Genomic DNA, 13,712 nt, shown 5'->3' on the forward strand with positions numbered 1-13,712 from the left:
TTTAACACCCTGCATTTCAGCAAACAATGGTTTAATATCAATGCTAGTAAAAATAGTTATTTCGTGTCTATGTGTGATATCTGTAAACCATAGGTCCATTCTGACAAACAGAAAACAAAAATAAGGCTCTCCCTCTCTTTATGGTGAGCCACCGATATTTTCATCTGGTAACACCGGAGGGTCCCAGATGACTATGGACAATGGACTGTGTCGCTCAGAAAACCCTATAATAAATGTTTATATTTTGAAGAAAGTGGCATGTTATAAATATTGCACTGTATGCCAATGATACTTGTATACCTGTTCTTATTGTTATCGTTGTCAATTGCCTGAATAAAAAGTTTATTTATTTTTTTTAAAAACTAAGCTTACCCTAAAAAAAAATTACTTAAAAAAATACATTACAATAAATAAAAAAATTAACATTACCAAAAAAAAAAACCTACCCTTTGCAAAAATAAAAAAGCTAACACACAAAAAACTAAATTCCACCCCAAAATAAAAAAAACGTATTGTACAAATAAACTACAAATAGCCCTTAAAAGGGCCTTTTGTAGGGCATTGCCCAAAAGCAAACAGCTCTTTTGCATAAAATAAAACAATTACCCCCTAACATTACAACCCCCCTCCCCCCCAAAATAAAAAAAACCTAACTAAAAAAAATAAACTACCCATTGCCCCAAAAGGGCATTTGGATGGGCATTCAGCTCTTTTTCTGCCCAAAATCTTTTAAAAAAAATCTAATCTTTAAAAAAAAAGAAAAACATCTCCATCTACATCTTGGTGGCGCTCCATCTTCATCCATCGCAGGTCTAGCTTCTTCCAGGCCGCGGACCATCTTCATCTCGGTGGTGGCGGTGAGGTCGGCGGGAGCTCCCTCTTCATGCGGTCTCCATCCGCACAATGAAGAGTGAATGCAAGGTACCCCTTTTATATAGGGGTACCCTTGCATTCCTATTGGCTGATTTGATTCTACAAATTTAAATCAGCCAATAGGATGAAAGGTAAAAGCTTACATAAAAGGAGTACTTTGCATTCAATCTTCAGTGTGTGGCTGAAGATCGCATGAAGAGGGATCTCCGTGTCAATCGTCTAAAGAGGATCACCGACGTCGCCGCCAACCTCGCTGCCACAACTGGGATAAAGATAGAAGGTGGGCCGCGGCCGGGAAGAAGATGGATCCACGATGGATAAAGATGGAGCGCCGCCGGGATGAAGATAGAGCTCCACCAATCATCATTGGTGAGTAGTTATTTTGGGGTTAGACTTAGGGGGGGTTTTTTGTTTTTGGGTTTTTTGTTTTTTAGATTAGCTTGTTGTTTTTTTGGGCAGAAAAAGAGCTGAATGACCTTTTAAGGGCAATGCCCATTCAAATGCCCTTTTCGGAGCAATGGGTAGTTTAGTTTTTTTTTTTTTTGTTAGTTTTTTTTTATTTTGGGGGGTTGTAATGTTAGGGGGTAATTTTTTTCATGCAAAAGAGCTGTTTGCTTTAGGGAAATTCCCAACAAAAGGCCCTTTTAAGGGATATTGGTAGTGTATATGTAGAATAGGGTTTTTTTATTTGGGGGTGTAATTTTTTTGGAGGGGGGATTAGAATAGTAATATTTTTATATTTTTTTGGTATTTTAATTGTTATTTTTTGTCAGGGTAGCTTTTGTTGTTTTTTGTAATGGTAGTTTTTTTTGTGTGTAAATGTTAGGGTTTTTTGTGTTTTTTTATTTTTTGTAAAAGGTAAGTTTTTTATTATTTTTTTTTTGGAATGTAAGGCTTTTTATTTATTGTAATGCATTTTTTTTAAAACCTTTTAATGCTGTTATGCCGTTGTATTCCGTCACAACGGCACTGGGCTTTAAAGCCGTTATGACGGAATACAACGTCATCGCATGAACCCTACTAGGCTTGCAGGATTTGATCGCAGTCTGGAGGGCGTTCCTAGCGTCTTAGGGACGCCCCTCAGACCCAATCCTATAATTGAAATCTCGCAAGTGAACGATCGTGTGATTTCAATTTGTCTACATCGGAACGCTGTTCCGATGTAGACTTTTTAACCCGGTCATGAAAGGGTTAAGTAATGTTTGTTGTTTTTTAAGGGTAAGCGTAGGTTTTAATTTAATTTTACCGGTACATTTTTTATTTTCTTAAGGTAGTTGGTATATTTTTTATTTAATTTATGGGTATTTTAATTGGGGTTAAGGTAAGGAGTTTAGTTGTTAGTTTATTACTTTGCGTTGTGGGAGATGGCGGTTTAGGGGTTAATAGTTTATATAGTATATATATATATAGTTTATATAGTTTGCGTTCTAACAGTTTATTTTGTTAGTTTGCGATGTGGGGGGATGGCGGTTTAAGGGTTACTAATTTATTTATATAGTTTGCGATGTGGAGGGTGGCGGTTTAGGGTTTAATACTTTTATTTAGTGTTTGCAATGTGGAGGGTGGCAGTTTAGGGGTTAATACTTTTTTTTAGTGTTTGCATGTATGTATGGGGATGGCGGTTTAGGGGTGAATAGTGTAGTTTATGGATGTAAGTGTACTTTGTAATGTATTTTTGTTGTGTTTTGTGCTCCTTTTTTACTTCGGAACACACTTTACCAGAGCTCTATTGCGCTAGCACAATGGCGAATTCTCCCGACTTGTAATATTAGCAGGAGAAAAATGGATTGCAAAATCGCCATTGTGCTAGGTTGTCAGTTTAAATGGCTAATAACATCTCTTACTTGTGTGTAAAATTGTGCTTTGTTCCATACACTGAGGCCTAAGCTAAAGAATTTTCTTTTTGATCTCTCTAGAGAGCAACGGACAAAAAAACAAGTTTTTATACAAAAGCAAGAGATGTTTAATGTCCCTTTAATACAAGCTAGCTTTAAAAGTTAAAAATTGTGTTAAAACTGTAAATCTATGTTGTGTTTATTTGTCTTCATCAATACTGTATTATGTTTAAGATATATGCACACATCCCACAGTGAATAAAAATACAAGGGGTTTTAGGCTAATGGTCTGATGAAAAATACAACAGAATATGTTCCGAATGCATGGTTAAAATTAAACATGCAACTTTAAACAACTTTCTAATGCATTTCTATTATCACATTGTATTTGTTCTCTTGGTAGCTTTTGTTGAAAAGCACGGATGTAGGCTCAGGAGTGTGCATGTGTCTAGCGCATTATATGGCAGCAGTTTTGCAAGAATATTATCCATTTGCAAGAGATCTAGATGGCAGCTTTATTTCCTGTCATGTAGCGCTTCCTACCTAGGTATCTCTTAAGAAAAAAATTGTATGCTCTGTCTGAATCACAAAAGAAAATTTGTGGATTAAAAGCTTACTAAAGTGACAAGAATTTAATAAATACATCAGGGAAAGTAACTAGAGTGAGGAAAGTAAAGAATGTTTTTCTCATGAACCTATTTTATTTTTGATGCATAATAAATCATATAACACAGATAGACATCTGACATTTTTTTGTAGTGAAATAAACACACAAATAAAATTAAAACATGTTTCTCCTCACCCGGGTTCTTGTTCCCACTGTCTGGTTACATCACACATTTGATTTTCTACTTTTATTTTGTTTCCCATAATTAGAGGAAAAAACTTTTTCTGCAGAGGTAAAAAATATGTTAGGTTATTCAAGTGTATCCACATAACAGCATAAAATAAGTATTTATTATTATTATTATTATTATTATTTTTATTATTACTTACATTGGGCCATATTTACATTAAAGTTACATTGATGATGTTATTGTTTGTTCATTTATCTAAAGAAAGCACTTATAAACAGAGAATGTTAACTTGAAATAATCCAGTTGACAAACACATCTTCCCCTTCAATTTGGCCATTTTGGCCACCATTAAAGTCAATATGTGTGAGGAATTCATAAAGTTGGAGCAACCCATTGTGGTTCTAGGGGTTTGCCTGGGGTTGCTATGGGGCCCCTTTCATATTCTATATTCAGGTGCCATAAAACATGTTTATATCTTCAGTGGTCTACCCAAGATAAGGAAAGAGAAAACAAGGGAATGGATGATTTTTCATACACAGTAAAAGATGGGGTTCCCTATCTGTACCCTTAATATTTAGCTTTCTGGTCCACCTTTTACACCCCCAAATAATATGGTCTAGAACTACTCTGGTCACATATACTGAAACCACTTAATGCTTAATTGCATACCATTGCATTAGTGTTCTTAACTTCTTCGATACACACAACAACCCATTATCTTTATGCACATCAGAGCCTAAGGGGCCGATTTAACAATGTCTGTCTGACATGATACTCTGTAGCGTATCATGTCCAACAGACATCGCTGAATGCGGACAGCATATGCTGTTAGCATTCAGCATTGCACAAGCAGTTCTAGTGAACTGCTTGTGCAATGCTGCCCCCTGCAGATTTGCGGACAATCGGCCGCTAGCAGGGAGTGTCAATCAACCTGATAGTATTCGATCGGGTTGATTGCTGTACGCCGCTCAGAGGTGGCGGATCCAGTTAAGAAGCAGCGGTCTTAAAACTTCTGCTTCTTAACTCCTGCACGGAAACAGGGCGAGTTGTCCCCATTCAGGGCATAGTAAATCGGCCCCTAAGTGCGTATGATAACCCATGATGAAGTAGGAACACCAAACTGAACAAGCCAGGGAGCTTTAATGGCCTAGCAGGCAGCAGTTCCAAGGATTCAATGACTTCAAAGTGACAGCTTTAGTGTAGCTGAAAGGGAGTTGGATGGGGGGAGGTTATACAAACCCCTTGATCTGAGCTCCCTTATCAGTTACATACAATCAAGACCCCTTATTTGAAAGATGGTGGTGGTCTTCAAAAGGAAGAATAAAATATTTATAGATCCCCAATAAAGATTATTTTTTATAGGACAAGTCTCTATCTAAAAACAAAAATAAATATGCACATTTTGTCTGTTTAGCCAGGTGATCAGTGTGGTTAAGTGATTAACTTCCAAAATAAAATGTGCTTTTATTTCTACTATGGTACAAAGGGCCCCTCTAGTTTTTATTACAACCCCAAAAGCCTCTTTGGGCCCATCTTTCAAAAGTGGATAGTATTGATAACAATGTTTTGTAGATAATCCATTTATATAGCCCATCTTGGAGTGTTTTTGTAACAATGTATAGTTTTGCTTATTTTTTAATAACATTGTGCTGATTTTGAGACTCCTAACCAAACCCCAAAGTGTCAGATGTATACACATGTTTACAGACTCCTACTGGTTCCTGTTTGTCTAATCAGTCTTTTTATATGCAGGGAAATGGGGGAGTGGGTGTTCCAGCTAACCTCATCAACAGCGCTAAACTTGAAGAATCTAAGTAAGTTTTTAACCGCTAAACACTTTCCCGCCTGGGTGCTAAGCTGTTTTAAGGTTGTTTTTTTTTGTTGTTTTTTTTTTTAAATATTTTTTTTTTACTTCCCCCCCCCCAGATTCCCAAGACTTACACTGTTGAAAAGGTTAGACAATTACCTTTCCAACAGTGCCTGAGATGCCTGAGATACAGGCTTCTAAGCAGCATGCCCCCGTTCCCTATACTTAACATTGTCAGTTTGTTAATAAAGTTGCACGGTGACGTCATCACGCCGATGTGCGTGATGTCACCAAGCAAAACATGAAGCCCTGGTAATGCCTGTCACTATACAGGCATGATTGCCGGGGTAGGAGCGGGTGGGAGCCCCCAGATCTCCCTCAAGGTGGGAGAGTGCTAACAACGGCTCTGAGCCGTCATTAGCACCAGAGTGGGAAACTCTGTGACGGCTCAGAGCCGTCGTTAGCACTCAAAGGGTTAGAAGGTTTTATACTGGATTTTTAGATCAGTATCTGTAAAATGGAAAGTAGTTTAAAATTGTATTCTTTATCTGAATCATTAAAGAATATTTTTGGTTTTCATGTCCCTTTAAGTTTGTTTTTTTTTTGTTTTATTTATTTTTGTCTGTTTATTAACAATGTTTTTTCATATACATAGCTAATATATAGGCACTCAATGGGAGTTTCATGAGTGTTCAGTAAGAGTAGCTTGTATTTTAATAGGGAAACATAGCTGGGAGTTTCTAATCTTTCAAGGAATATCCTCATCTTAGTTCCACATTTTTTACGCATACCAGTCTCGCCAGTTTTAAGTGGCAAGATTTTTAATTGTAAGAAATCTACTGGAGGAACAGTGAAACTTAGTTAACAAATGTATTATTTGAGCTGTTACTACCATTTTACTATTAGTGAACGCCCATTCTTTTGTTGTGTAAACATGCTTTAAATACATGCCCCCCCCCCCCCCCCCACTGCCAAGATCTGAGATCACTGGCAATGAAGGCGAGTTTTTGCTCAGACATTAATCCCTATTGTTTTTTATGGAAGGCAATATCACCACTTGTCGGGACAGAGAGCATAAGCCCACTATTTTATAAAATATCTCTGGATACACGGATTTCGAGACTGGCGAGACAAGAAAATAACATTTCTCGTGTGTCTGATGATCCTTTTATCATTGGGTCTCTAGAATGGTAGGCCTAGATTTAGAGTTCGGCGGTAAAAGGGCTGCTAACGCTCCGCAGGTTTTTTTCTGGCCGCACCATAAATTTAACTCTGGTATCGAGAGTTCAAACAAATGCTGCGTTAGGCTCCAAAAAAGGAGCGTAGAGCATTTTTACCGCAAATGCAACTCTCGATACCAGAGTTGCTTACGGACGCGGCCGGCCTCAAAAACGTGCTCGTGCACGATTCTCCCATAGGAAACAATGGGGCTGTTTGAGCTGAAAAAAAACCTAACACCTGCAAAAAAGCAGCGTTCAGCTCCTAACGCAGCCCCATTGTTTCCTATGGGGAAACACTTCCTACGTCTGCACCTAACACCCTAACATGTACCCCGAGTCTAAACACCCCTAACCTTACACTTATTAACCCCTAATCTGCCGCCCCCGCTATCGCTGACCCCTGCATTACACTTTTAACCCCTAATCTGCCGCTCCGTAAACCGCCGCCACCTACGTTATCCCTATGTACCCCTAATCTGCTGCCCTAACATCGCCGACCCCTATGTTATATTTATTAACCCCTAATCTGCCCCCCACAACGTCGCCGACACCTACCTACACTTATTAACCCCTAATCTGCCGAGCGGACCTGAGCGCTACTATAATAAATGTATTAACCCCTAATCCGCCTCACTAACCCTATAATAAATAGTATTAACCCCTAATCTGCCCTCCCTAACATCGCCGACACCTACCTTCAATTATTAACCCCTAATCTGCCGACCGGAGCTCACCGCTATTCTAATAAATGTATTAACCCCTAAAGCTAAGTCTAACCCTAACACTAACACCCCCCTAACTTAAATATAATTTACATCTAACGAAATAAAATAACTCTTATTAAATAAATTATTCCTATTTAAAGCTAAATACTTACCTGTAAAATAAATCATAATATAGCTACAATATAAATTACATTTATATTATAGCTATTTTAGGATTAATATTTATTTTACAGGTAACTTTGTAATTATTTTAACCAGGTACAATAGCTATTAAATAGTTAAGAACTATTTAATAGTTACCTAGTTAAAATAATTACAAATTTACCTGTAAAATAAATCCTAACCTAAGTTATAATTAAACCTAACACTACCCTATCAATAAAATAATTAAATAAACTACCTACAATTACCTACAATTAACCTAACACTACACTATCAATAAATTAATTAAACACAATTGCTACAAATAAATACAATTAAATAAACTATCTAAAGTACAAAAAATAAAAAAGAACTAAGTTACAGAAAATAAAAAAATATTTACAAACATAAGAAAAATATTACAACAATTTTAAACTAATTACACCTACTCTAAGCCCCCTAATAAAATAACAAAGACCCCCAAAATAAAAAATTCCCTACCCTATTCTAAAATACAAAAATTACAAGCTCTTTTACCTTACCAGCCCTGAACAGGGCCCTTTGCGGGGCATGCCCCAAGAAGTTCAGCTCTTTTGCCTGTAAAAAAAAACATACAATACCCCCCCCCAACATTACAACCCACCACCCACATACCCCTAATCTAACCCAAACCCCCCTTAAATAAACCTAACACTAATCCCCTGAAGATCTTCCTACCTTGTCTTCACCATACCAGGTTCACCGATCCGTCCTGGCTCCAAGATCTTCATCCAACCCAAGCGGGGGTTGGCGATCCATAATCCGGTGCTCCAAAGTCTTCCTCCTATCCGGCAAGAAGAGGACATCCGGACCGGCAAACATCTTCTCCAAGCGGCATCTTCTATGTTCTTCCATCCGATGACGACCGGCTCCATCTTGAAGACCTCCAGCGCGGATCCATCCTCTTCTTCCGACGACTAGACGACGAATGACGGTTCCTTTAAGGGACGTCATCCAAGATGGCGTCCCTCGAATTCCGATTGGCTGATAGGATTCTATCAGCCAATCGGAATTAAGGTAGGAATTTTCTGATTGGCTGATGGAATCAGCCAATCAGAATCTAGTTCAATCCGATTGGCTGATCCAATCAGCCAATCAGATTGAGCTTGCATTCTATTGGCTGATCGGAACAGCCAATATAATGCGAGCTCAATCTGATTGGCTGATTGGATCAGCCAATCGGATTGAACTTGATTCTGATTGGCTGATTCCATCAGCCAATCAGAAAATTCCTACCTTAATTCCGATTGGCTGATAGAATCCTATCAGCCAATCGGAATTCGAGGGACGCCATCTTGGATGACGTCCCTTAAAGGAACCGTCATTCGTCGTCTAGTCGTCGGAAGAAGAGGATGGATCCGCGCTGGAGGTCTTCAAGATGGAGCCGGTCGTCATCGGATGGAAGAACATAGAAGATGCCGCTTGGAGAAGATGTTTGCCGGTCCGGATGTCCTCTTCTTGCCGGATAGGAGGAAGACTTTGGAGCACCGGATTATGGATCGCCAACCCCCGCTTGGGTTGGATGAAGATCTTGGAGCCAGGACGGATCGGTGAACCTGGTATGGTGAAGACAAGGTAGGAAGATCTTCAGGGGATTAGTGTTAGGTTTATTTAAGGGGGGTTTGGGTTAGATTAGGGGTATGTGGGTGGTGGGTTGTAATGTTGGGGGGGGGGTATTGTATGTTTTTTTTTACAGGCAAAAGAGCTGAACTTCTTGGGGCATGCCCCGCAAAGGGCCCTGTTCAGGGCTGGTAAGGTAAAAGAGCTTGTAATTTTTGTATTTTAGAATAGGGTAGGGAATTTTTTATTTTGGGGGTCTTTGTTATTTTATTAGGGGGCTTAGAGTAGGTGTAATTAGTTTAAAATTGTTGTAATATTTTTCTTATGTTTGTAAATATTTTTTTATTTTCTGTAACTTAGTTCTTTTTTATTTTTTGTACTTTAGCTAGTTTATTTAATTGTATTTATTTGTAGCAATTGTGTTTAATTAATTTATTGATAGTGTAGTGTTAGGTTAATTGTAGGTAATTGTAGGTAGTTTATTTAATTATTTTATTGATAGGGTAGTGTTAGGTTTAATTATAACTTAGGTTAGGATTTATTTTACAGGTAAATTTGTAATTATTTTAACTAGGTAACTATTAAATAGTTCTTAACTATTTAATAGCTATTGTACCTGGTTAAAATAATTACAAAGTTGCCTGTAAAATAAATATTAATCCTAAAATAGCTACAATGTAATTATAATTTATATTGTAGCTATATTAGGATGTATTTTACAGGTAAGTATTTAGCTTTAAATAGGAATAAGTTATTTAATAAGAGTTAATTTATTTCGTTAGATAAAAATTATATTTAAGTTAGGGGGGTGTTAGTGTTAGGGTTAGACTTAGCTTTAGGGGTTAATACATTTATTAGAATAGCGGTGAGCTCCGGTCGGCAGATTAGGGGTTAATAATTGAAGTTAGGTGTCGGCGATGTTAGGGAGGGCAGATTAGGGGTTAATACTATTTATGATAGGGTTAGTGAGGCGGATTAGGGGTTAATACATTTATTATAGTAGCGCTCAGGTCCGCTCGGCAGATTAGGGGTTAATAAGTGTAGGTAGGTGTCGGCGACGTTGTGGGGGGCAGATTAGGGGTTAATAAATATAACATAGGGGTCGGCGATGTTAGGGGCAGCAGATTAGGGGTACATAGGGATAACGTAGGTGGCGGCGATTTGCGGTCGGAAGATTAGGGGTTAATTATTTTAAGTAGCTTGCGGCGACGTTGTGGGGGGCAAGTTAGGGGTTAATAAATATAATATAGGGGTCGGCGGGGTTAGGGGCAGCAGATTAGGGGTACATAAGTATAACGTAGGTGGCGGTCGGCAGATTAGGGGTTAAAAATTTTAATCGAGTGGCGGCGATGTGGGGGGACCTCGGTTTAGGGGTACATAGGTAGTTTATGGGTGTTAGTGTACTTTAGGGTACAGTAGTTAAGAGCTTTATAAACCGGCGTTAGCCAGAAAGCTCTTAACTCCTGCTATTTTCAGGCGGCTGGAATCTTGTCGTTAGAGCTCTAACGCTCACTTCAGAAACGACTCTAAATACCAGCGTTAGAAAGATCCCATTGAAAAGATAGGATACGCAAATGGCGTAGGGGGATCTGCGGTATGGAAAAGTCGCGGCTGAAAAGTGAGCGTTAGACCCTTTAATCACTGACTCCAAATACCAGCGGGCGCCCAAAACCAGCGTTAGGAGCCTCTAACGCTGGTTTTGACGGCTACCGCCGAACTCTAAATCTAGGCCGTAGTGTCCATTTATTTACACTTTGCTATTATGGTAGTTTTTTCTCATTTCCACTAGTACCAGCATGTCTGTAAAGTCTATAGCTTTGACAATTCAGTTAATAGACCTGAGTGACTAAGCAAATATACATAAACTAAGTTATAAATAAATAAAAAGTAGCCTGTCTAAAATTACTATAAAAAGTTAACATATAACATATAATATATACCTTCCTGCTCTCTAGTATTTCATTGCCTATTTCAATTTTTTTTTATATATATATTTTTTTTATTATCTATCATAATTATTCACTCTGTTATGTTAGCTCCTGTACCAAACTATTATTGTCACTTATGCAATGCGTTTTGATTGTATTGATCATATATATGTAAACAAGGTTCCTACTGCTCATTGAGTTGCAAAGGTGGTCCCCTATAGAATGTAGAGGCTTATCCTGACTACTTAACATGCTTTGAATTTACACATGTTTCCTGATAGCTTATACATAAGGTACCTATGGTTATAGTAGTATATATTGGCCCAAAAGTGGCCGTATCCATCACTATAGTTTCTCCCACAATTATCTATGTGGTTCAGGGTCCAAAAGTGGCCCGTAATATCATAGGAGGAGCTCACAAATATTTCACTGGAAAAAGAAAAAGAAAAGAGGTTTCAATATATGTTATGCATTTACTCAATCTATTCACCCGTTTTATTGGGGGTTTTTTGTTTGTTTTTTAATATATGACCTCGAACTGTAAATTCCAATCCATGTATATGACTCTTATGATTGCTTTGTCAGTTCTGCAAATGCTTTTCTTTTTATTATTGTAAATGGCTAAAATCCTCAATTAAAAAAAAAAAAAAAAATACTATAAAAAGTTATACTTACTTCAGCAGAAAAACAAGACTCTAGTTTTTCAGATCTTTCACAGCATTTCACGTATATCAGAAGGAACGGATAGAACATATTTATAGTTAAAGGGAGAGAGAATTTTCTAAGTCTTTTGGTAAATTCGTGGAGGTAGCTATAAAAAAGCACAGAAATAATTATATTTTAATTAAAATATTTACTCATCTAGGCCTTTATGACAAGTCTCTGAGTAGTATGTTTTTATTAGAAACAATATATCTCTTTAATAGTACTCCCTCAATGTACAGTATATTCATTAATGACAGACTTTAATTAATAAAAAGTTTTCCTTGGCATGTGATCTCTTTAATGGGGCATGTAAACCAGGCATTTATTTAAAAATAATCACTTCAAGTGTCTTATTGTGGTCAGTGGCGTCGCTACAGGGGGGGGCGAGGGGGGGCATTTGCCCCCTCTAAGCAATTGCTTCCTCTCCCGCCAGCCCCCCCCCCCCCCCCGCCAGCCCCGGCACTTTCATAATGCTGGAGGAGGAGCGTGAGTGAATATTTTTGTTTAAATTGTGTAGTCACTGTAGTGCATTTTAATTTTTACTCTGGTCAGTAATTGTTTTATATTTTTAAATCAGTGCCAGATCATGATGAGAATGAGTCAATGACTGAGTCTGAGGCTATGGTACTTGCGCAGTGGCAGCGCGCTTCCCCGACCCCTGGCTGTGTTCAATTTGGAACCAACCCACACCACCACAACACGTGCCTCATCATGCTGGCTTTCCACGCAGCAGTGCACCACGGGCAGCACTCCAATATACCCCATTGGTGCAATCGCATGCATGCTGGCGTTATTTGCATGCTCCTCCTCCTCCAGAGTCCAGACCAGTTCCAGACTTGGTCATGTTCCTTCACAGCATGAAGGAACATGACCGGAGACTCTGGAGAGGAAGAGGGAGGAGCCAGTATGTATATGTATGTGTGTATGCATGTGTATGTGTGTGTATGCATGTGTATGTGTGTGTATGTATGTGTGTGTGTGTGAAAGTATATCTGTGTGTGACAGTGTGTATATGTGACTTTAATATTAATTGTTATTTATCATAAATGCACCTTGGCAATCCTATTTTGAAAATAAAGTTTTGTTAAAAAAAAGCCTTATTTTCATTTTAAAGTAGGAAGTTGCGGCTGCCGGTGTAAAATTGGTACATGGAGTATTAGATAGTTACACATACACACCACACCAACAAACACTCAGGGTCTGTTCATTGGTCTTCATCAGTGAAATATTTAACATAGGATATTCATTACAGAGCCCTGGTATTTGCTGAAATTGATTTAAACTATAAGGAAAAGCTTTTGAGAGTTTTCCTCTCTTTCTCAGGTCTGAAGCAATACCTGAGGAAGAAAGGAAAACTCTTGAAAGCTTGTCTTTTAAGGATTAGGTTAGTAGAATAAAAAGGTATCATTGCATACTGCATTACTATGGTATTTTTTAATATTTATTTATATATATATTTAGTTAGTTTATTTTCAGTGGTATTATTTAGTGGTGAAAATTATTAGTGCCCCCCCAGTTTGACTGTGGTATCTTATGTGCCCCCCCCTATATATTTTTTCCTAGAGTCGCCACTGATTGTGGTATATGCCAGCATATTCTAAAACATATTATGTTCTACATCATTTTCAATTTATCATTGTGTAGCTATGATACAGTCCAAGCTCCTGCACACTTCTTTAAAGTAGGCTGAGGATCATACAGTTAATCAGAAGCCATTAGAGCATGTGCTCAGTGCCCCAGACTTTGTTTCTCCTCTATGGTAATGAGTACCTGGAAGAACACTCTCTTTGAGAAAAATAGCTCAGGGGATAGGGCTAGAGTGCCACTGGCAAACTTAGCTAACTTGTATTGTAGCAAACTGTTTTATGATGTTGCAGCACATTACAATAAGACAACTGATAATAATGCAGGACTTTTCACAAGGTAAACCAGAATATATAAAAGGGACATGAAGATCAAGATTACATTTTCATCAATAAGAAAGATGGTTAAAAAAAATGTTCAATGTACTTCTGCTATCAGTCATAAAACTTTCTCTTAGTATCTTTTGTTACAAGCTCTTTTCCATGAAAGCATACTGAA

The 13,712-nt window shown here is 38.0% G+C and overlaps 1 protein-coding gene across 1 annotated transcript in view; it reads right to left on the bottom strand.

Moving 5' to 3' along the window:
* Nucleotides 1-13,712, bottom strand: part of LOC128648108 (albumin) — a 93,928-nt gene that overhangs the window by 32,324 nt on the left and 47,892 nt on the right. Inside the window, exons 5-6 of the mRNA XM_053700767.1 lie at nucleotides 11,601-11,736; nucleotides 3,511-3,599 (exon numbers count right to left, since the gene is read on the bottom strand). Coding sequence (XP_053556742.1) covers nucleotides 3,511-3,599; nucleotides 11,601-11,736 — 225 coding nt within the window. The remainder of the gene's footprint in view (nucleotides 1-3,510; nucleotides 3,600-11,600; nucleotides 11,737-13,712) is intronic.

This window comes from Bombina bombina, chromosome 2, assembly GCF_027579735.1.
Source record: "Bombina bombina isolate aBomBom1 chromosome 2, aBomBom1.pri, whole genome shotgun sequence".
NCBI lineage: Eukaryota > Metazoa > Chordata > Amphibia > Anura > Bombinatoridae > Bombina > Bombina bombina.